Here is a 22378-nt window from a genome sequence, read left to right as displayed (position 1 = left end):
GTTTGTGGAACACAGAGCTTTGCTTCGCTTCGAGTCTTGAATGATTGGAGTTTTCGGTTTCTGTGATTTTGTTTCCTTTTCTCTTTTTTAAAATTTAAATACCAAACCCGAGGGTCAAAAAAAAAAACGGAACCCGACCCGAACCAGTTTGAGTGGACTTTCGAAGAGGATAAAGTCATAAATCTACAAGGCAAAGGTCCGAATGAGCCCATTTTTCGCTCCTAGTGTCCCACAAGTTAATTATTACTCCGTAATTTATTACTATTTTTGAATTTGAATTATGGAATATGATGACTTGATTAGATTTTTTTTAGTACTACTGACTCTGTTACAATGTAGTTGACGGTAAATATGTTACCGGAGTATATTCATATAAGTGAAGTACAATGTTCCAGTACAAGAATGTATATGTGTCAGAAACAGAGCCCCTTACTCTATGAGTGTGAGTGTCTTTTTATATGCCCGAGTGCAATGACTTTTTGCTTCCACTTCAATGCGCATTTAGTGACCTCTTCAATGTTCTTCAGTAAGTGGATATTAATACTGAGGAGCCGTTGGAGTGGCTCCTCCTCTTTAATGCGTAACGGCCTCTTTAACGTTCGTTCACTGCCTTCGGGTCAATGCTGATAATTCGGGTTGAGTGCTGATGCTCAATTATACTGTCACCAATCCCTCCACTCCCTAGCCAACGAGAGTGGTTGAGGTGGTTGAGAGTAATAACGTGTGTAAAATTTTTTTTTTTTCGAACGGTAAGAGAATTATAGCCGAGGCGAGGGTGAGGCCTCGGCCATGATTTTTTTTTGTTTTTTTTTTTTTTTTTTTTTTTGGCGTTCTGTGCGCGAGCTCACTTTGACCAGTCGTAGGCTCGGTCAAAGGTCAGCTCTCCAGTAAGGTAGCTAGCGAGATCGGATCTCGTGCCGGCTCTAAGGGACTAGAGTGTGGTGTTTTTGAAATCAAGCCTCCGACTTGACCCAGAAAAACACTCTCCCGTCAGGTAGCTAGCGAGATCGGATCTCGTGTCGGCCCTAAGAGATAGAGTATGGTGTTTTCGTAGAAAAGCCTTAAGCTTTACCTAACACCCTCCCGTCAGGTAGCTAGCGAGATCGGATCTCGTGCTGGCCCTAAGGGAATAAAATTTTATTTTTTTTAATTTTATTTTCACGGAATTTGAGAGGTGACGCCACTTAAGAAGGTGACGCTGCTTGAGGAGGTGACACCACTTGAGGAGCAGGACGCCACTGGATGAGGTGACGCCGCTTGAGGAGGTGACGCCACTTGACGAGGTGACGCCACTTAAGGAGCAGGATGCCACTGGATGAGGTGACGCCGCTTGAAGAGGTGACGCCACTTGAGGAGGTGACGCCGCTTGAGGAGCAGGACGCCACTTGAGGAGGTGGCTCCACTTGAGGAGCAGGACGCCACTAGATGAGGTGACGCCGCTTGAGGAGGTGACGCCACTTGAGGAGCAGGACGCCACTAGATGAGGTGACGCCGCTTGAGGAGGTGACGCCACTTGAGGAGGTGACGCCGCCTGAGGAGCAGGACGCCACTGGATGAGGTGACACCGCTTGAGGAGGTGGCGCCACTTGAGGAGGTGACACCGCTTGAAGACGTGACCCCGCTTGAGGAGGTGACGCCACTTGAGGAGCAGGACGCCACTGGATGAGGTGATGCCGCATGAGGAGGTGATGCCACTTGAGAAGCAGGATGCCACTAGATGAGGTGACGCCGCTTGAGGAGGTGACGTCACTTGAGGAGGTGACGCCGCTTGAGGAGCAGGACGCCACTGGATGAGGTGACGCCACTTGAAGAGGTGATACTACAGGAGAAGGAGGAGGCGACGCTGTTGGTGGATGAGGAGGTGATGCCGTGGATGCGGAGGCGCCGCTGGAGAAGGAGGAGGCGATGCCGTGGATGAGGAGGCGATGATGTGGATGAGGAGGCGATGCCGTGGATGCGGAGGCGACGCCGTGGGTGAGGAGGCGCCGCTGGATGGAAGGCATCGGGGCGGCCTTCTTTTGTAATATGTAGAGCTGTGCCTGATATTTGGGTGACGGTAAATATGTTACCGGAGTATATTCATATAAGTGAAGTACAATGTTCTAGTACAAGAATGTGTGTGTGTCAGAAACAGATCCCCTTACTCTATGGGTGTGAGTGTCTTTTTATATGCCTGAGTGCAACGACTCTTTGCTTCCACTTCAATGCGTAGTAAGTGACCTCTTCAATGTTCTTCAGTAAGTGGATATTAATACTGAGGAGCCGTTGGAGTGGCTCCTCCTCTTTAATGCGTAACGAGCTCTTTCACGTTCGTTCACTCCCTTCTGGTCAGTGCTGATGATTCGGGTCGAGTGCTGATGCCCAAGACCTATCCTACATTAATCAAACCCTACACTATATATTTCCATGAAAATACATACTATAAAAGCAACAAGACAAATCTTCACACTAAAAGTAAAAGTAAAATATCAAATCAATACTGTGAGAATTTAGATGGAGTTGGGAATTGGGATTTATGGCACCAGGACAAGTGGCGATGCAGGTGTAGAGAAATATGGTCGCTGGAACCCCGGTATCGGCGGCGAAAAGCGGAAGAATGGTGGCGGCGGATCAGAGTATATGGGGACGAGCGGCGGCAGGTTGGGAGGAGCTAACCACGGCGGCCGCGGGAAGACAGGTCTGCGTGGCGGTGGGTAAAGATCCAATGGCGGCGGAAAGATGATTGCCGGCGGCGGAGCGTGAAAGTGAAAAAAGGGCGGAGGAGGGGATGGAACTAAAGGAAACGGCGAACGACATCGCCTTGATGATATGCGGAGGTGGCGGCGATGGCACCTTCTTCTACTCATCTCTTCGCCGTCGACGACCACCCCTATTTTCTCTTCTTCATCTCTTTCTGGTCTAGTAATCTCTTGCTCATATTTAGGGTAATCTCTAGCTTCTGCAAATAGCGCCGATGTTATGAACAACAGTGCTAACAAAGCCACCACTACTATATTCATCCCTCTTCTCCACAAACACTGGATACATAGATACAACGTGTGTGTATATATAATATATATACAGCTGGTGAGCTGAACACAACTAGAGGGAGACTTACATATTGTGTAAAGTACAATGTTTTAAAAGACGGAGGCGTGTCTTGAGACGTTTTGTATGTTGAGGCGAGGCGTAAGCCTTGAGGCGTAGGTCTCAATTTTTATTTAAAAAAATATAATTAAAAAATGATTATAATGCTTGATTAATCTCATTTCTACCATCATTATTACTATCTTCCCATTCTTCTTATCTTCATCAATTAACCTACAAATAAATAATAAGTAAAAAATAATAATATTAAAGAAAATCACTAATTACACTACTAGCATAACAACATTAAAAACATTTTTTTTAAGAAAAAAGGCTAAGTGTCATACACCCACATTGCCAATAGTACTATATAAAATTACGTCGTCGCAAAAGTCAAGTCTCGTCCCAAGTCGCAAGTCGAAGTTGCGAGCTGCAAGAGTGCAAGTCAGGTTTCTAGATAAATTAGGTTTAACTTATCTAAATTTCTTTTGGGTTAACACTGATTCGCCTAAAAAAAAGCCGTGAGGCGCGTATGAGGCGTACGCCTCTAATTCAGCCAAAGAGGCGTACGCCTCAGTACCTACCTACTACGCGCTTACGCCTACGCCTACGCCTCACTTTGAGGCGCCTCATAAGCGCATTTTTAAGTCTTAGGTAAAGTATAATCCTCTTTACATTCTTATATTATGTGGAGTTTTCAAAAATCTTACATAATTTCTTATAACATTTTTGGAACATACCACCATTCGGAATAACGAAAATGTATGAGTTTCTTTGGAGAAAGGGAGTAAAATAATAGTATTTTGAATTTAAAACTAATGTTGATTGTTGAATGAGTTAAATTTATAGATATTACAGAGTATTTTTATTGATCTACTCTGCTTGACCTATTATGGCTATATTTGGTAAATAATTAGCCTATAAGCTAATTTTAGCTTATTTGATCACTATTAGTGATTTGACTTGGTTAAAAAAGCAATATAAGTGTTTGGTTAATAAGTTTTTTGTTTTTTTTTTTTTGAAAACAGTTTTTTGTAACTTGAAAATACTAAAATTTAAAAGACTACTCAAAACAACTTTTTGAATTAGCTTTTTGAGAAAAGAAATTATACAAAACAACTATCAGCTAACAACTAATTTACCAAACACATTTCTACAATCAGTTAATGTTATCAACTAATCATACTTTCTAGCTCAATCATCTAATAATTTATGTGGAAGGGGGTGGGTTCAAGCCTCAGTGGAGGCGCTGCTGTCTCTTTGTGTTTCAGTAGGTTGAGAAAGTAGTTTATGAATTTGTAATAGAGTCAGTAGCATTCAAAAAAAAAATCTAATAACCATTTACCAAACAGGACTTATAAGTTTTTTTAAGTTAAAAACTTTAGCTACTCAATTAAAATAATCATATCAAAACTTCGAATTAATACATTAGTGACATCAATACACCTAAGCAAATTATATCGTGCATATTGGATTATTCATTTTTAATATATTGCAAATTCATGTTTAGTAGATATGTTTATTATATTTTGTTATAAGTATATTTATAGTGTACTGTAAGTTCATTTTAATGTATTATAAGTTAAGACATACTTATAATACACTAAAATCATATTGTTAAGTTAATGTATTATAACACCGTTTTACATATATCAATCCATTGGTGAAGATTCAGAAAAGAAACAAACCTCCAAACAACCAAACTTTGCAAAATGTCATAACTTGTGATGAACAAATTTTTAAGCTCTTTAACTAAACAAAAAAATCAAACAAATATTGCAACTAATGGCTCTCTTGAACTAAACATTCTTGCAGCAACAACAGTCTTTTCAAATCTTCAGTAAGCTTAGAGTTGGTAAAAGTTACTCTCCTCAGTAAGCTTAGAGTTGGTAAAAGTTACTCTCCTCAGTGATGGGCAAGAGAACACAATCCGTTCAACGACACTGGGATCAACATGGGTACACATCCCCAACTTGATTTCGCGTAACCTTTTACACTTTTTCGCCACTTCCTCTACACCGCTTGTTGTGACTCCGATACACCCCTCGAGAACCAAGTTCAGGAGCCCAGAACATCTCATCCCAATTGCTGCAAGGCCGCTGTCATTCAACCCTGACCTAGCTGCACTTAGCACCTCGAGTTTTGGCAACTCTGGGCCCTCCCCAATACTTTCGATCCCTAAACAGCTATCAATCTTTAAGCTTCTGATCTCGGGACAGATATGGAGAACAAAACCAATGCCTTCTTTAGATATACCCGAGCAAAAGGAAACATCAAGTTTCTCTAACTTCCGGCAGACAAAGGCAATTCCTGCAAGGCATTTATCACTGACTTTAAAATTCTTTCTCATATTCAGACACTTGAGTTTTGAGCTTTTGTAACAATCCAGAGAGCCGCCCTTTCTTCCCAATCCAGTGTTCTCCATGTCAAGCTCTTCCAGCACATCACATTTTCTCGTGAGTGCAAAGATGGTTGAGCTTTTGAACCAATCCAGATAGCCGCTCTTTCTTCCCAATCCAGTGTTCTCCATGTCAAGCTCTTCCAGCACATCGCAATTTCTCGCGAGTGCAAAGATGGTTGAGATTGTTAACCTACTGCACTTCGTTAATTTGATTGTCACTGCACTACGTAAATACAGGGACAAGACCTCCATAATCTCATCAGTCAGGAAATCAATCTCAAGCGCCAAGTATTGAAGCAATGGATAGGCAGAAAGAAGAGACAAGAGTCCATTTGATGTGATACCCTTACAACACACAAGCGAGAACCTATTTAAAGGAAGACAAGCTTTTGCTAAAGAACTCAGGCACTCATCTGAAATAATTGTGCAATGTAGATCAATAGCTTGCAAAGCTCGACCATAAGTGCTGAAACCTTGAGCAATCAGATTACTGTTTTGACAAGTAATACCAAAAACTGAAACCGAGTTCATCTTTGCACTGTTTTGCAACAAAAGATGAATCCCATTTGCAGTAATGAAACAGCAACTCAAAATTTCAATACTTCGAAGATTCAAACAATTGGATAGTGCTGCAATTGACCTATCAGTGATGTAAGAATTCCCAGAAAGATTAATTTTCCTCAATTCCTTCAAACTCAAAGATAAAGCCTCAATTCCATCATCTGTAAATACGGATTCATTTCCCTCCAGATCCTCAGATCTTAAGTGCAACTCAGCTCTAGGAAAACTGATATCTAACTCTTCCAAACACGGAAAACAACAAGCAATTCTCTTCAAATGAGAATTGCCTAAAACATGCAGATTCTTGCACTTTAAAACCTTCAAATTCTTAAAAACCGATCCAGAATCCATCGACTCATCAAAGGGGATTCGGGTCTGATTAGAAATATCAAGTTCTTGAAGATTTAGCAAGCAGCGATGCCAGATTTCAGAGAAAATTGTAGTGACATCACCACGGAAATTGCTGAGATTAACGGAAACGAGATTAGGGAAACGGAGAAGGAGTCTAGGGAGGGTACCAGTGATGATCGGGTCGGTCACGGATAATCGGTGGCGGAGAGAATTGGTGAGCGCATAGAAACGCTTGCAAACCAAAGAGAGGGAATCGAATTCGCAGTCGCGATCGAGTTTTGTGAAGATCTGATCCCAACACTCTTCTGGCAAGTCGTTGCATGGCTCCGCCATGTTTGTGGAACACAGAGCTGAGCTGAGCTTCGAGTCTTGAATGATTGGAGTTTTCGGTTTCCGTGATTTTGTTTCCTTTTCTTTTCTTTTTTTTTTTTTTTTTTTTGAAAGGTTTCCTTTTTGTCTTTTTAAAATTTAAATGCCAAACCCGACCCGAACCCATTTGAGTGGACTTTCGAAGAGGATAAAACTACAAGGCAAAGGCCCGAATGAGCCCATTTTCCGCTCCTAGTGTCCCACAAGTAAAGAGTTAATTACCGATTTGGTCTCTCGACTATGAGAATTTCACCACTTTGGTCCTTGACTTTCAAAATTGTCCAATTGCATTCTCGACTATGCAAACGTTAACCAAAATGGTCCTCAGTCTATTGTTCCGTCTATTTTCAGGGGTAAAATAGGAAAATCAAATTAGCAGTCATCTTCTTCCTAACAATACACTTTCAACCTCCATCTAATATCCTTGGATCTTTGAATTCAGACCAATACACTTTCAACCTTCCATTTTCATCTTTGACTGCAAATTAGACGCAATATCCTTGGATCTTTGAATCTTTGGTATGCCTTCTTTGTTCCCACTACATCAACCTCCGAAACCATACTCACCTTCATGTTCTTACCCGATTCCAAACTCGACTCATCCTTGCACATGGGAGGCAACCCCAGCGGCCGCGGCCCCTCTCACGTTGGAGATTGCAACAGCAGCGAACCATACTGCGATGGCAAAGAAGCTGAGAGAAAGTTTGTGCGCGGCCGTGACTGCTGAATTGGCCCTACCGCGACTGCTGAATCGAAGATCCGCTCTACAGCGACTGCTGAATCGGCCTGGGCCTCACCTTCACATTCACGATCTTTGGCACCTTCTGGCCGTACTGCTGAATCTTGTGCGCGACTCGCGGTTTCTACCACTTCAACACTCCTAGCGTCACCAGATCCGTCTTAGTCTCCTCCTGGTTGGTGTTACCGGAGTCGACAACGGTTCCGTCAGCGAAAGGATCGGCGTAGCACTCGCGGAGAAATCGAAGTCGTCCATATCAGCGTCGAAGTCGAAGCCAGAGAAATCGAAGTCGTCCACATCAGCGTCGAAGTCGAAGCTGGAGAAATCGAAGTCGAAGCCGAAGAAATCAAAGTCGAACACATCGGCGTAGCACTCGCGGAGCCAGTAATCGCGGAACCATGGAGAGGAGCGAACGCGGTCCCATCGGCCACCATTGGTCGGAGAAGTCCTCCACCGCGTGATACGCCGACGACACGAAGATCGGAGTTTTTGGATTGAGCGTAGAGGTCGCCATTTTAGTTAGGAAGATTTTGAGATTACAGATTAGCTTTTAGGATTAGGGTTTCTCTTTCGTTTTTTCTGTAAATGAAGCCAACTGAGAAGAAAATAACACCTGAGAAGGCAAAGCCAAGGAAATTACATTTCTATCCTTAGTTTTAACGTCTGATAAACGGCTGTTTGGACCGAGGACCATTTCGAAAAGAAATTCCATAGTCGAGGATGCAATTGGATAATTTTGAAAGTCAAGGATCAAAGTGGTGAAATCCTCATAGTCGAGGGACCAAATCGGTAATTAACTCCACAAGTAAATTACTGCGGAGTATTATTTTTGAATTTGAATTATGAAATATGATGAGATGCTTTTTTGATGTAGTTCAAAATAATTGCATTCATTATCTTAATACTTCTTTTTAAATAGGCCCAATTTGCACATAAATCTTATACAAGCAGATATTATTTTTTGGAAAAACATTCAAAATGGTCATCCAACTAATCAGAAAAGTACAATCACACCATTAAATCTAAAAAAGTGTAATTAACCCCTGGACTATCCAAAACTCTCCAATTATAACAAATGACAGGTGAATGACCGTCCCAATATCCTAAATGAGGAAAATAAATCTTGTGTTGCACAAATAATAAATTGTATTTTTAAGAATATTTGACAGAACATATATATAGTGTCAAAATCAACCTACGTGAGCTCTATGTACAAGAGACACAAGACTTTTATATAGTATGCTCGCTCTAGTGACAATCTAGAAGATTGCACCAAATTTCTCTCCTTATTTCTTTTGAAAAGCTTTATTATATCAAATGTGTAATTTGAAGATTGTTATCTTCAGGGGAGTGATATTTACATAAATCAATCCTGAAGATTGGATCTTGAAAATCAAGAGCTATACTCTTTCTCTTTTGATTGAGTTTACATATATAAATATATATANATTTATTTGACCCATGAATGAAGTATAAATTGACTAATTGAGTTTATATATATATATATATATATATATATATATATATATATATATATATATATATATATATATATATATATATATATGGAGGCCAGGAGTGTTGTAAATAATTAGATGTGAACATTACTAGAGGTATTATATAATGATAATATTTCTTTATCTTTATTAATCTTATAGTCATATTAAGACTTTGTATATCGTCTTGGACATGCTTGGTAAAATAGTTAACATATTAGTCAATTTTGGCTTGGTTGACCACTATTAGTTATTTGACTTTTGGTTAAACAAACAATTTCATTAATTGGTTTTTTTGTAATAACTTATTGCTCCAAAACACTAAAATTTAAATTTTTCATAAGTTTTTTGATAAAATTATTTTGTATGTAATCAACTATAAGCTAACAACTAATTTACCAAACAAATTTCTACAATCAGTTAATGCTATCAACTAGTCAAACCCACTAACTCAATCAGCAATCATTATTGCATGGACCATGGTCCACACAGCTGTGTGGACCAAAAATAAAAAGTACATTATTTTTGNATATATATATATATATATATATATATATATATATATATATATATATGGAGGCCAGGAGTGTTGTAAATAATTAGATGTGAACATTACTAGAGGTATTATATAATGATAATATTTCTTTATCTTTATTAATCTTATAGTCATATTAAGACTTTGTATATCGTCTTGGACATGCTTGGTAAAATAGTTAACATATTAGTCAATTTTGGCTTGGTTGACCACTATTAGTTATTTGACTTTTGGTTAAACAAACAATTTCATTAATTGGTTTTTTTGTAATAACTTATTGCTCCAAAACACTAAAATTTAAATTTTTCATAAGTTTTTTGATAAAATTATTTTGTATGTAATCAACTATAAGCTAACAACTAATTTACCAAACAAATTTCTACAATCAGTTAATGCTATCAACTAGTCAAACCCACTAACTCAATCAGCAATCATTATTGCATGGACCATGGTCCACACAGCTGTGTGGACCAAAAATAAAAAGTACATTATTTTTGTACTGAAGGTACATTATTTTTGTACTGTATGTACATTATTTTAGGGTACATTATTTTTGTACTGAAGATACATTATTTGATATATACTATCAAATAATGTACATACAGTACAAAAATAATGTACCTTTAGTACAAAAGTAATGTGCTTTTTAGTTTTGGTCCACACAACCATGGTTCATGCAATAATTTGACCTCAACCAGTTAACAGTTATTTACCAAACACCCCTTTATATATATTGGACTGAAAGATGATTAATAAGAGTATCCATTATTTTCTTCATATTCTCTATTTTTCTCTTTATCTAATTACTTAACTGAAATTGAAACCATTCAAACTATTCACACGAGAAATCCAATTTCACACCAAATTCATCTAAAAAAGGATTTTGTAATATAAGATTAAAGTAGATGTATAATAGAAATTCCATGAGACTACTAGCGTATTGCACAATCTATCATCTTTTGTAGGAAATATATTAAAGACAGAAGATCTATCCTACATTAATCAAACCCTACACTACATATTGCCATGAAAATACATACTCCGTACTTTAAAAGCAACAAGACAAATAATCTTCACACTAAAAGTAAAAGTAAAATATTAAATCAATACTGTGAGAATTTAGATGGAGTTGGGAAATGGGATTTATGGCACCGGGACAAGTGGCGGTGGCGGTTCCGGTGTAGAGAAATACGGTGGCTGGAACCCCGGTAGCGGCGGCGAAACGCGGAAAAACGGTGGCGGCGGATCAGAGTATATGGGGACGAGAGGCGGCGGGTTGGGAGGAGCTAACCAAGGCGGCCGCGGGAAGACAGGTCTGCGTGGCGGTGGGGAAAGATCCAATGGCGGCGGAAAGATGATTGCCGGCGGCGGAGCGTGAAAGTGAAAAAAGGGCGGCGGAGGGGACGGAACTAAAGGAAACGGCGAACGGCACCGCCTTGATGATCTGCGGAGGTGGCGGCGATGGCACTTTCTTCTACTCATCTCTACGCCGTTGACCATTTTCTCTTCTTCATCTCTTTCTGGTCTAGTAATCTGTTGCTCATATTTAGTGTAATCTCTAGCTTCTGCAAATAGCGCCGATGTTATGAACAACAGTGCTAACAAAGCCACCACTACTATATTCATCATCCTCATCTCCATAAACACTACTGGATACACACATACAATGTCAATGTGTGTATATATATATAATATATATACAGCTGGTGAGGTGGACACAACTAGAGGGAGATGGTGGAAACAATGGAAGACACATTTCATGCATGCAAATGGGGGGCTGAAATTCAATTCAATGTAGAATTAATTGCCTCTTGTTAAATGTGCCATATCATCTTGATTCTTGAGTTGGGAAACCGGTACAACAACCTAACATTAATAATGAAGATGATGATAAGCTTAAATAGCTATAGTTAGTTTGTGTATTTGTTGAGTTCAGAAACCCTAAAATGCCATTTTTCAATTTAGTTGGAGAATATAATTGGTCAAGGTTATTATATTATAACTGAGCTGCCTACGCAGGTATGGCAGGATTTTGGGGTGTGTAAGATGGGTAAGAACACATTGGCTTCAATTTTTATAGGGCTCAATAAAATAAAATCACTTATTTCTTTTAATAATTAGGACCTAATTGAGTATGGCAAAACCATTGTTTCCCAGCATAGATGGTGGATGTCTCAACTAGTAAAAAATTATATATTTCGTAGATGGTATGCCTCATTTATTTATAAGAACGGGGTCACAAAAAATCCAAAAACCAGCCCTATAATGCATCTTAAATTCTTGATTTACACAACTTATTTTTACTATCAATTATACCCAAATTAGCTTTGTTTATCTTCTTAGGTTCTTTATAGGTGGTGTTTACCTAGCAAATAAGTGGAGAATATAATAATGCAAACAAAGATGAGAAGATTGCAGAATGTGTAGATGACAGCACAGGATCCCATTTTATTAATTCTGGGTGTAGAGCTAATCACAAAGAAAATACAAAGCTAGCTTAAATTAGGTGGTGAATGCAGCTCAAGCTCAAGCTCAAAGGCAAAACCATCTAGCAATCAAGCCCACTCGGTATTTTATAAGACCTAGAAAAACAAAGTACCCTGTCTCCAACAAATCAAACATAAATATTTCGTTGGATTTTATTAGCAAACCCTCTTCACTCCTCATTCAAAGGAGAATATGATGAAGAGGAAGAGGAAAAGAAGTAAAACAGTACAATGGGATTCCCATTTCTTATTACATATATATACTCTCTTCTTCTTGCTTATCATCGGCGCCTCCGCGGCTACTATATACCTCTCTATCTCCCTCTCTCACACAGTGTACGACTGCGCAATCGCGTCGGCGTCAATCCCCTTCAGCTTCACCACCGATTCCACGTGCCCCTTCAGAGTATGAAGCTCCCTTAGCCTCGCAACTTCGGCGCGTCGCCTCGCCTGCTCGGCGATTTCCGACAATTCCCTGAAGTTGTTATTATCATCGAAGAGCTGATTAGTTGTGTCCGAAGGGTTCTGAAGGCCGTGCAATGTGCGCTGCGCCGTGGCCCACTGCGCCTCACGCTCGCCTTTTCCGTAGTCTTTCTTGGATGTGAATGCGGTTTTGTTGTTCAGCATGTTGTCCCAGGCTTTGCCGCTGAGCGCGTATCGGATGCCGAACTTTAATACGTCGAGTGGGATGTAGAAGATTACGCTGTAGAGCCAGATCACGCCGGCCCAGCCCCATCCGATGCCCTTCACTCTTGCGAATTCCCAGTTTGCGTACACGGCGATCACGGTGGCGATGAGCTGTGCCACGACGAAAGCGAAGAGCAGTAAGAGGCCGGGGCGCTCCACGAAAGACCAGCTGCGGGACCTTGTGACGAAGATGAGGGCCTGGCTTACGATGCTGACTTGAAGATATAAAGCGGAGTTGAGCTCTGTGTAGTTATCCCTGATTGATCTTACACCGAATTTCTCCTGTTTAGCAAGAAGATGTAGTAATGGTGAGTTAGAGTGGAAGAATTCCAGTCAAATTGTTCAGATTGTTGGTAAATTCCCACCGGTAGATAGGTATTAGGCTTCTTTGATTTGAGCCGACCTTGATTTGTAGCTATGGGTTTCTCTCCCTAAAAAAAACAATCCAGCCAAGTTGGTCACACTAGCTCCTAATAGAAGCAACCTGGTTTGAACAACCTAAGCTGGTTTAGTCTGATTAGGTCACAAGCTGCATTAGGCTGTAGTCCAACTTCTCAATAGAAGCAGCCTATTGAACTTGCAACGTAACCTAGGCTGGTTTAGTCCAATCAGGTCACAAGCAGGTTTAGTCCAATCAAGTCACAAGCAGGTGCATATAAGATTTACGCAATATACGCAATATAACTCAAGATGGTTTAGTCTTTTGCTGACTAGGGTCACAAAGACCCTTGGGTAGTGGCTATAAATGAGGACAACAGCAGTCAAGTTGGTCAAGCGATTTATTGAATTTAGATATTGCTGGTTTAGTTTTTCAGCAACTAGGATTACAAGGCAAGATTTACGAGCCTGGATGTTCTGGAAACCTAAAAAAGGAGGCAAAAGAGGGAAAGAGTGGGGATGATGTTACCGTGAAGAAATCGGACTGATGAGCGGCCCAGAAGAAGATGACAGTCATGACGGCGAGGTAAGTGCCGAGCACAACGCCGGTGGCGAATATTTCTTTGAGTTTCCAGGAATCAGGCATGGGGGAGGGCTTCACTTTGTCCTTTGAAATCGTCATGATGGTGCCGTCGTTGAGGATGGCGATGATGAGCACCATGAAGGGCGAGAAATCAAATTTCCAAATAAGCGCAATGAGCATAAACCCAAGCACAATACGGATGGTTATGGAAACCGCATAAATCGTATAATTCTTCATCCTCTGAAAAATAGCTCTGCTCGTCAAAACCGCGCTAACAATCACGCTCAACCCGGGCTCCGTCAGCACGATATCCGACGCGCCCCTAGCCGCGTCCGTTGCATCCGCCACCGCAATTCCAATATCCGCCCTCTTCAGCGCCGGCGCGTCGTTCACACCGTCCCCAGTCATACCACAAATATGCTTCCTTTCCTGAAGTTTCTTCACAATCTCGTATTTATGTTCGGGGAAAACTCCGGCGAACCCGTCGGCCTTCTCGATTAGCTCGACAATCTGAAGTTTCTCGAAACCGTCGCCCTTCTCGCCGCCGAGAAGGGAGGAAGAAGGGTACATGTTGGTTCCCATTCCGAGTCGGCGGCCGGTTTCCTTAGCAATGGCGAGCTGATCGCCGGTGATCATCTTGACATTGACGCCGAGGTTAAGGGCGCGCTTGATGGTCTCCCCGCTGTCGTGCCTGGGTGGGTCAAAGAGAGGCAAGAGGCCGACGAATTGCCATGGAGTTCCGGCGGCGTCCTTATTCTTCTCCGGGACTTCTTGTTGGGAAATAGCGAGAGATCTAAGGCCACGGTCGGCGAATTTGTCTATGATTGAATGGACTTTCTTCTCCACGTCTCCTTTTAGCGCACAAAGCTCAACAATCTGGCGTAAAAACACGAGTTTAAGCAAATTGGGAATGCAATGCTAAATTTTGATCACCATTGAGTGTGGGTATAGAAAGAGTATGGTTTTACCTGTTCTGGTGCACCTTTGCTCACCCTATGCCATTTCCCATTGGAGTCTATGTATGTGATTGCAGTTCTCTTTTCCACTGGGTTAAAAGGGAGGAAATGGACCTCTTGAATACCTGCCCTAGCCTAAAGAATTAAAGAAGTAAAAGTGTTCAGTATCAAACACTTATCACTACATTCAAATGATTAAAAATATAGGCTACCCTAAGACTTGCTCTTTGACATGCCTCTAAAATTGAGGCCGACCACCCTTACCTAGACAGTGGTAAGGCCGATCAGGCTACCCATTGCACGGGTAACCCTAGAGCGGGCAAGCCAAACTGGGTGGGCCCTACCTACCTCCTACCTAGATAGGAAGCGGGACAATTCAGCTGGCAGGCAAAGCCTGTTTTAAGTTAACAGTTCTAATTATAATATATCCAAGTGTTTGATTATACCTCCTTGGGATCAGCTAGCATTCCAACAATACAAGCATCAATAGCATCCTGATTCTCCACCCTGGAAGCCCTGGCAGCGAGGAGCATAACCATTTCCTTATCAACACCCTTTGCAAAAACCTACAACAAAACATCCATCCATCAGACCTAAATTAATTTGCAGATACTACATATATATATATATATATATATATGTGGTGGTTTGTTAAATGCGTGAACCTCAATGAGGGATTTGTCGACAGTGAGCTTGTTGAGGGTGAGAGTTCCAGTCTTGTCGCTGCAAAGAACATCCATTCCGGCCATCTCTTCAATGGCAGTCATCCTCTTGGTGATGGCGCCTTGCTGCGAAAGGCGGTGCGACCCGATTGCCATGGTAACTGATAACACAGTAGGCATGGCGATTGGGATCCCTCCAATCAGAAGAACCAAAAGATTATCAATTCCATCCCTGTATCTTCTGTGCTGGATCGGATACATCACCACTATCTCTATCACTATCCCAACCCCAATTGAACATATGCAGAAGTTCCCAATGGCCGTCAACACCTAAAGAAATGAAATATAATAACATCAGTTTTGACCTGATTCAGAATCACTCAACTGTACTATAATGCACCTGAGCTATATTCAAATTTAACTCAGAATCTCTCAACTGAGCTCTAATGTACAGGGGACTGTATTCAAATTTAACTCATAGTCGTATAAACTCATATGTTTTACCTTTTGGAAGTGGCCGACTTGATGGGTGCTGTCGACGAGATGGGCGGCTTTGCCGAAGAAAGTGTGGAGGCCGGTGGCGATAACGACGGCTTCAATTTCACCTTGTTTGCAGGTGGAGCCGGAGAAGACTTCATCGCCGGCGTTCTTGGTGACGGGCAAAGATTCACCGGTCAAAGCAGACTGATCAATCTTGAGGGGATCTCCGTCGAGAAGACGGGCGTCTGCGGGCACAATATCTCCCAATTTGATGCTGATAACATCTCCCGGAACAAGGATGGCCGCATCCTTCTCACTCCATTTCCCATCCCTCAACACTTTAGTCTTGGGGGCGAGCCCTGCCATTAGAGCAGCCGCGGCATTGCCTGCGTTGTTTTCCTCGATGAAGCTGACGGTGGAGTTGATGATGAGCAACGCCACTATGCCCACGAAATCTTGCCAATCCGGTGGCTTTCCCTGAAACAACATACATACATACATCAATAACATGGTTGAGCTGTTCCCGATATCAAATTTTAAGTAACAACCAGCTAAACTATCTAAACATATATATATATATATATATAAATAAAGGGGGACAACTACTCTCACTGTCTCCTTCTGAAGAGGGGTGAAAGGGACAACTGCTCCGATTGTCCCGGGGATTGGCCATGCATGCCGCCATGCATGATCATTATATTTGTGTGTATATATATATATATATTTATTGATCAATTACCTGTCCATTGGCGAGAGCAATGGCAATGATGGCTGCGCTCTCCATAACCCAAGACAATGGATTCCACATAAATCCCAAGAACTTCAAAACCTTGCTTTCCTGTCACAATATATATACAAACAACTCTCAGCATCATTAAAATAAAAAAAAAAAGCACAAAAAAGGGCAATCCTTTAGTGAATTAAGCAACAAAATGAAGGTAGAAGGGTAGGTAGCTTAATTGCCTTTTTCTCCTCGAGTTTGTTGGGGCCGAAGACTTGGAGCCGATGCTCCGCCTCCTCCGTCGACAACCCATCCTTGGTGCAACGCAGCTGCTGGAACACCTCATTCACCGGAATCTTCTCCTGCAAATTCACCCCAAAAAACAAAGCTTCAAAACAACAAAAAACATACAATTCTCAAAACTTAAGAAACAAGGATGAAGGAAAGGGATCATACAAGATCAACATTCTCGTTCTTGATGTCTTCCAAGGTGATGTTTGATGCCATTATGAACTACTAACTCTCTTCAACCAAAATAAATGTTCTTTGTATATGGTTTTGGATTTTACCAAGGAAAAATCATAAGAGACAGAAGATCAGATGAAGAGATTCAACCTACTTTTTGAAGTGGTTTTTTAGTAGCATGCGGGTAAAATGCTATATTTTTTTCATTATTTATTCTATTTTATTTTAGGGAATTTTTTTGGGATGAGTGTGATCTGGAGAGTTTGAATGGTGATAATATATGCGTAGAGAGAAGCGAAATGAATGAAGGAGCGAGAGTGTTGTGGTCTCTGGTACACTCTCTCACTATACCTGCGCTGGTTCTGTTATTCTAGCCTTTTTGCATGGCCTAATATCAAAAGGAGTTTGACTTCTTTTTTAACTTTATATAATATTTATATAAAATAAAAATTTGATTTTGTAAGTAATTAATTAAATTTTTTTTAACTTAATATAATATTTATAAAATAAAAATATGATTTTGTAAGTAATTAATTAAAATTTTGTAGTATTCAAAAAATTAAAATTAAAATTTGGTAGGTTTATTCCATCTAAATAGTACTTTAATACCCATTATGGATACAGTTGGTTTTGTAATACACTAGCTAATAGAATGTTTAAATATAACCCAACGGGGTAGCTCAAGTGGCAAGTGAGCACTCTTTGTGGGGAGGAATTCCGGGAGGATCTTTGTGGGGAGGAATTTCGGGAGAACCCGGGTTCAATTCCCACAAGTGACGAGACGGAGAGAGAAAGACCCTGTATAAAAAAAAAGTATAGCTAATATATATATATAATATATATATATAGAGAGAGAGAGAGAGAGCCATAGTGGGAAGTAAATTTGTGCTTAGTGGGGTGGAGGTTACATATGGAGGAATGAATGCCATATTCAATGCTATTTATCCCTTTCATCTACTATATATATGCCAAAGAGAGTTAGGCCTAAAATGGCGGTCAAATTATTTAATCAAATAGATGGTTAAGATAATTCAGATTAATATTATTAATAGAGATTACCTAATTTAACCTTACTTTTATGATTATCCGTTAAGTTTCCGTTAAATATTTTCTTCTCCGTTAATATTCTGTTAACTTTTAACTTATCCATTAATTTCTATAAGAAAGATCTTAGGTTCGAACCTCATCTCAATCAAATTTGACACAATTAAGTTTTTCACTCTATTTACTCTTATTAAATTAAATAAATTAGTAGCTACAAGCCTACAACAAAAAATGATACATATCTATTTCTTTAATTTAGAATTATGTGTCTACAATACCTTTATTTGAAAAAATTATTCATTATCAAAAAATTAAATTAAATAAGAGAAACAATTTCATTAGTTATATTATCTTTATTTTCTCTCATGCAAAGATTCTTTACATTCAAGTTTATCAATTGATATTCATTACATTGTCCATTATCTTATTTTTACAATATCTTGTAATTAAATATCAAAGTTATAGTACAAAATAATGTTATATATTTATTTACCAAGTATTTTATTAATACTATGAACAAAAAATTTTAAAATAATTTGAAACTAATTATATTAACTACTTGGGGATTGGTTGACAAAGAGAGTACTCAAATAACCCAACAAATTGAAGCGGAATCGCTCTATTTTACTCTTATTGAATTAAATAAATTAGTAGTTACACCAAAAAATGATACATATGTATTTCTTTAATACCATGAAAAAAATAAAAAAGAATAGTTTGAAACCAATCATATTAACTACTTGAGAGATTTGTTGACAATGAAAGTACACAAATAATAACCCATTACCCAGCAAATTGAAGCGAGAAACAATATTTTAATATCATTGAAATATATAATATTTTAAATTTTCAAATTTTTATTAATTTATTTAATCTTTTTTCTTAAATTAGGGATTTCTTTATCCACAATAACTCATTCAACAATAATGGTTGAACCAAATGAACCCCAAGCAGAACACCTAAAGGAAAGTCCATAGCTCCTATATCATAATCTCATTGAATGACGTTGTCATCTATGCTACCAACAATAACCGAATTGCAAATAACACACTACCAACAAAAAGGAAGAGAACAAATAGTAAAGATGAAGATAATGACAATGTTACTCAAAAGAGAATTAAGAACACTTAGAAAAATTCAAATGAAAAGTAGTATTTATTTAGACTATCATTTTTAGACCAAATATTTAGACTATCGATTTTACAAGGTTGCAAACATTTATTTTAGTAATAATTATAATTAATTTTCTATATTATCTTGGATTCATATACTTTGAGTTAGATATTTAAATAAAAAATTCGACATTCAATTATCCATATATAAACTTTTCCTATATAATCTTGCATTGATATACTTTCAAATATTTATTTAAATATAAACATTGAGCATTAACTCATACGTGCAATGCGCGTATAAAACTAGTATTTAAATGTATGTTATACAAATAGTACTTGTGCATATATATACGTTTTTACGAGCTCTTGTTTGCTCATCTAATCATGCCACTGAGTGTAATCCCAATCATCCATTACACTATAGAATTTTTATATATTTATTAATGTATAGTAAAATAATTAAATTTACAACTGATAAAACACACAAAAGATTGTGTAAAATAATTTTGTGTCAAATAAATCTCAAATATATAATATTTGTTAGTAAAAATGTAACACTTCATACTTTTTATGAATTAATAAATATTATATTTTGTATTATATGTTTATTAAAAACTATTATACACCTTATGTGAAACAATTTATTAATAGTATCAGAGAATATGAGGAATTATGATTCTTTTATCAGTTTATTGTCTTTATTATAAGTTAATGAATACTCATGAAGGATATTTTATTTTTTTTAGTCCTGAGGCCAATGGGCCATTATGTTATGACATAGTTTGCTAAACATAATTTGTGGGTGGCTCATTATGCAATGCGAATAAGAACAAAAAATGCAAATTATACCATCGATCAGGATTTACCTTGTATTATAGATTATGTTCCAAAAATAATATGTATTTCTAGTTAACGCATTCTGTACCACAGTTTTTGTACATGTAGCTATCATATCAGCTGTTATGCCATGGACCTATGTCCATGTTCACAATTTTAGAACTCTATGTTCATAATTTTAGAACTCTATATTCACAATTTTTGAATTCTGTGTTCACAATTTTTGAACTCTATATATTCATAATTACAGAACTCTATGTTCACAATTTTATAACTCTATATTCAATAATATAACACAATTTTTGAATCTATATAACAATATTGTGAATATAGAGTTCAAAAATTAATAATATTGAGTAATGTAATTTTGTATATTGAAATTTAAAATTGTGAGCATAAAGTTTTAAAATTATAAACATAGAATTCTAAAATTGTGAACATAGAGTTTTTAAATTGTGAACATTAATCTGGGTCCACTTTGCGGTCCACCTTGCAAAGTGGACCCGGGTCCATAGCATAATTTGTCCTATCATATTATGTGTCAGCAATTATTCTGTATCTGTAGTTGACACATTCTATACATGTAGTTGACCGTTTTTATACGTGTAACTATCATATTATGTGTCAACAATTATCAAGTTATTTGTTTACATATACAGAAATTGTTAACTATAAGTACATAATATGTTAACTGAAGGTACATAATTTTTGTATTACGGTGTATTGCATTGTGAACCCTGGTCCATGGTATAACGATTGAACAAAATATAATAATTGAAGTTCGCAAATATATATATATGGTTGTAATATATGCCAATCATTATACTTAAAGTTTATTTTTAATATATTAAATGTTCATTTTTTTTTTTAAAGAGAACCATTGACATAATGTTCACTCTTTATACATTGAATACTCTTTTTTTTTTTATACTGAACGTTCATTATTTGGTAGTACATTAAAAATGTACATTCATTCATGGTCTATATTAAAATATAAACCATGGTACATTCCACAATTTGCCAATATATGACATGCCATGGTTGTCTTAATATGAACAACTTAAGTCGATTTACCTTTTTGTGATCTTTTGTCAACTACAATTACAAAGTATGATTTACCCGGTATACATCCTCGAGTAGTATATATGAGTTTCCCCATCACCTAAAGAATTTAATTAATTAACTATCCTACAATTTAAAACAAGAAAAATTGCATCTTTGGTCCCTGAGTTATACCTAAGTTCCGACTCAGTGCTTGAGTTATGGCCATATCTAAGCTTAGTTCCTCAGTTATTTGCGAAGTGGCGAGTTTAGTCATGGCCGTTAAATTTGACGAAAAATTAAAAAATATTTAAATTTTGATGGGTAAAGTAGGGAATTCACATTTTATTCTCTTTATTATATCAAAACCCCTTTCACAACATTATTTTTCACTTTTTAGCCTCTTATTTCAAGATTCTTCAATTCTAAATGTTTTTCAATAACTTTAGTATGACTTGTTAGGAACATGACTCTCGTTTAACAAACTTAAGACTTAACACAAACAAAGAAACATACATTTGATCATTATCTTCAAGCGTATGAAACACACTATCCTAACAATTTTCAATTTTCTTTACTAAGCAACAAATGTAATCAAACCAAAACTTTTGAGATATAAAATGATGTCAAATTTCTCAAATTGCTTTTATGAGAAATTCACCAACGGAACAACTTGAGATTTTTAGTATTTAAAAAATGAGTATTTATTTCATATGCAGTAGTTTAGTCAATAATCATTTTTTTGAATTTTCATAACTGAGTCTTAAGTTCCTCATTTATTACTCTTATTTTTAAGAAGACAGAGAAAGTGATGGATATATATAATATAATTTTCATACATTGTCATGATATACGATTTCTTGATTAAGTTATTGGAGAGCTTATGAAAGAAGTATACGTACTAAAAATCTCAAGTTACTCCCTTGGTTTGATTACCCTTGATGTTTAGTAAGAGAAATCACAAACTTTTAGTATAGTGTGCTTCACACGCCTGAAAACAATGATAAAGTGTTTCTTTGTTTGTGCTGAGTCTTAAATTTATTATAGAGCCAGATTTCTAACAAGTCATACTTAAATTATTGAAATGCTTTTAAAATTGAAAATCATGAAATAAGATGTTTTTTTTTTTTTGAAGATTGAAATAAGATGTTAAGAAGTGAAAAATAATGGTGTGAAAGAGGTGTTGATATAATAAAGAGAATAAAATATGAATTTTCTACTTTATCCCTCAAATTTTAAATATTTTTTAATTTTTTCGTCAAATTTAACGGATAGGGACCCGGCCATAATTCAGGGACTGAGTCGTTATTATCATTAGTACTCATGGACCAAAGATGCAATTTTCCCTTAACACACTTAATAAATGGATTGGTAAGGTAACCCCCCCCCCCCCCCCCCCCCCCCC

At 37.9% G+C, this 22378-nt stretch overlaps 3 protein-coding genes across 3 annotated transcripts; all 3 read right to left on the bottom strand.

Moving 5' to 3' along the window:
* Positions 1-4912: 4912 nt before the first annotated feature.
* On the bottom strand, positions 4913-6712 carry LOC116033298 (F-box/LRR-repeat protein 4-like). The gene has a single exon (XM_031276051.1). It carries the CDS (start codon positions 6710-6712, stop codon positions 4913-4915), a length of 1800 nt encoding a protein of 599 aa, XP_031131911.1.
* An 800-nt stretch (positions 6713-7512) lies between these two features.
* LOC116033297 lies at positions 7513-8001 on the bottom strand. The gene is made up of 3 exons (XM_031276050.1): positions 7919-8001; positions 7674-7803; positions 7513-7611 (listed from the first exon to the last, which is right to left on the bottom strand). Exons 1-3 carry the CDS (start codon positions 7999-8001, stop codon positions 7513-7515), a joined length of 312 nt encoding a protein of 103 aa, XP_031131910.1.
* Positions 8002-12331: 4330 nt separating this feature from the next.
* Positions 12332-16978, bottom strand: LOC116032708 (plasma membrane ATPase 4-like). The gene is made up of 9 exons (XM_031275405.1): positions 16928-16978; positions 16714-16833; positions 16490-16588; positions 15775-16227; positions 15274-15600; positions 15055-15174; positions 14621-14743; positions 13599-14528; positions 12332-12973 (listed from the first exon to the last, which is right to left on the bottom strand). Exons 1-9 carry the CDS (start codon positions 16976-16978, stop codon positions 12332-12334), a joined length of 2865 nt encoding a protein of 954 aa, XP_031131265.1.
* Between the last annotated feature and the right edge of the window lie 5400 nt (positions 16979-22378).

This window comes from Ipomoea triloba, chromosome 10, assembly GCF_003576645.1.
Source record: "Ipomoea triloba cultivar NCNSP0323 chromosome 10, ASM357664v1".
In the NCBI taxonomy this organism is placed as follows: domain Eukaryota; kingdom Viridiplantae; phylum Streptophyta; class Magnoliopsida; order Solanales; family Convolvulaceae; genus Ipomoea; species Ipomoea triloba.
The sequence above is the reverse complement of the archived record's forward strand: the minus strand, read 5'-3'. Positions and strand labels throughout refer to the sequence as shown.

Coding starts and splice junctions, on each gene's coding strand:
- LOC116033297 (XM_031276050.1), bottom strand. CDS start 8,001: ATGGCGACCTCTACGCTCAATCCAAAAACTCCGATCTTCGTGTCGTCG. Junction 7,804..7,918: donor GAGGACTTCTCCGACCAATG/GTGGCCGATGGG, acceptor CGATTTCTCCAG/CTTCGACTTCGACGCTGATG. Junction 7,612..7,673: donor CGGAACCGTTGTCGACTCCG/GTAACACCAACC, acceptor TTGAAGTGGTAG/AAACCGCGAGTCGCGCACAA.
- LOC116033298 (XM_031276051.1), bottom strand. CDS start 6,712: ATGGCGGAGCCATGCAACGACTTGCCAGAAGAGTGTTGGGATCAGATC.
- LOC116032708 (XM_031275405.1), bottom strand. CDS start 16,978: ATGGCATCAAACATCACCTTGGAAGACATCAAGAACGAGAATGTTGAT. Junction 14,744..15,054: donor TGCTAGCTGATCCCAAGGAG/GTATAATCAAAC, acceptor TTAATTCTTTAG/GCTAGGGCAGGTATTCAAGA. Junction 12,974..13,598: donor ATCAGTCCGATTTCTTCACG/GTAACATCATCC, acceptor CTTGCTAAACAG/GAGAAATTCGGTGTAAGATC.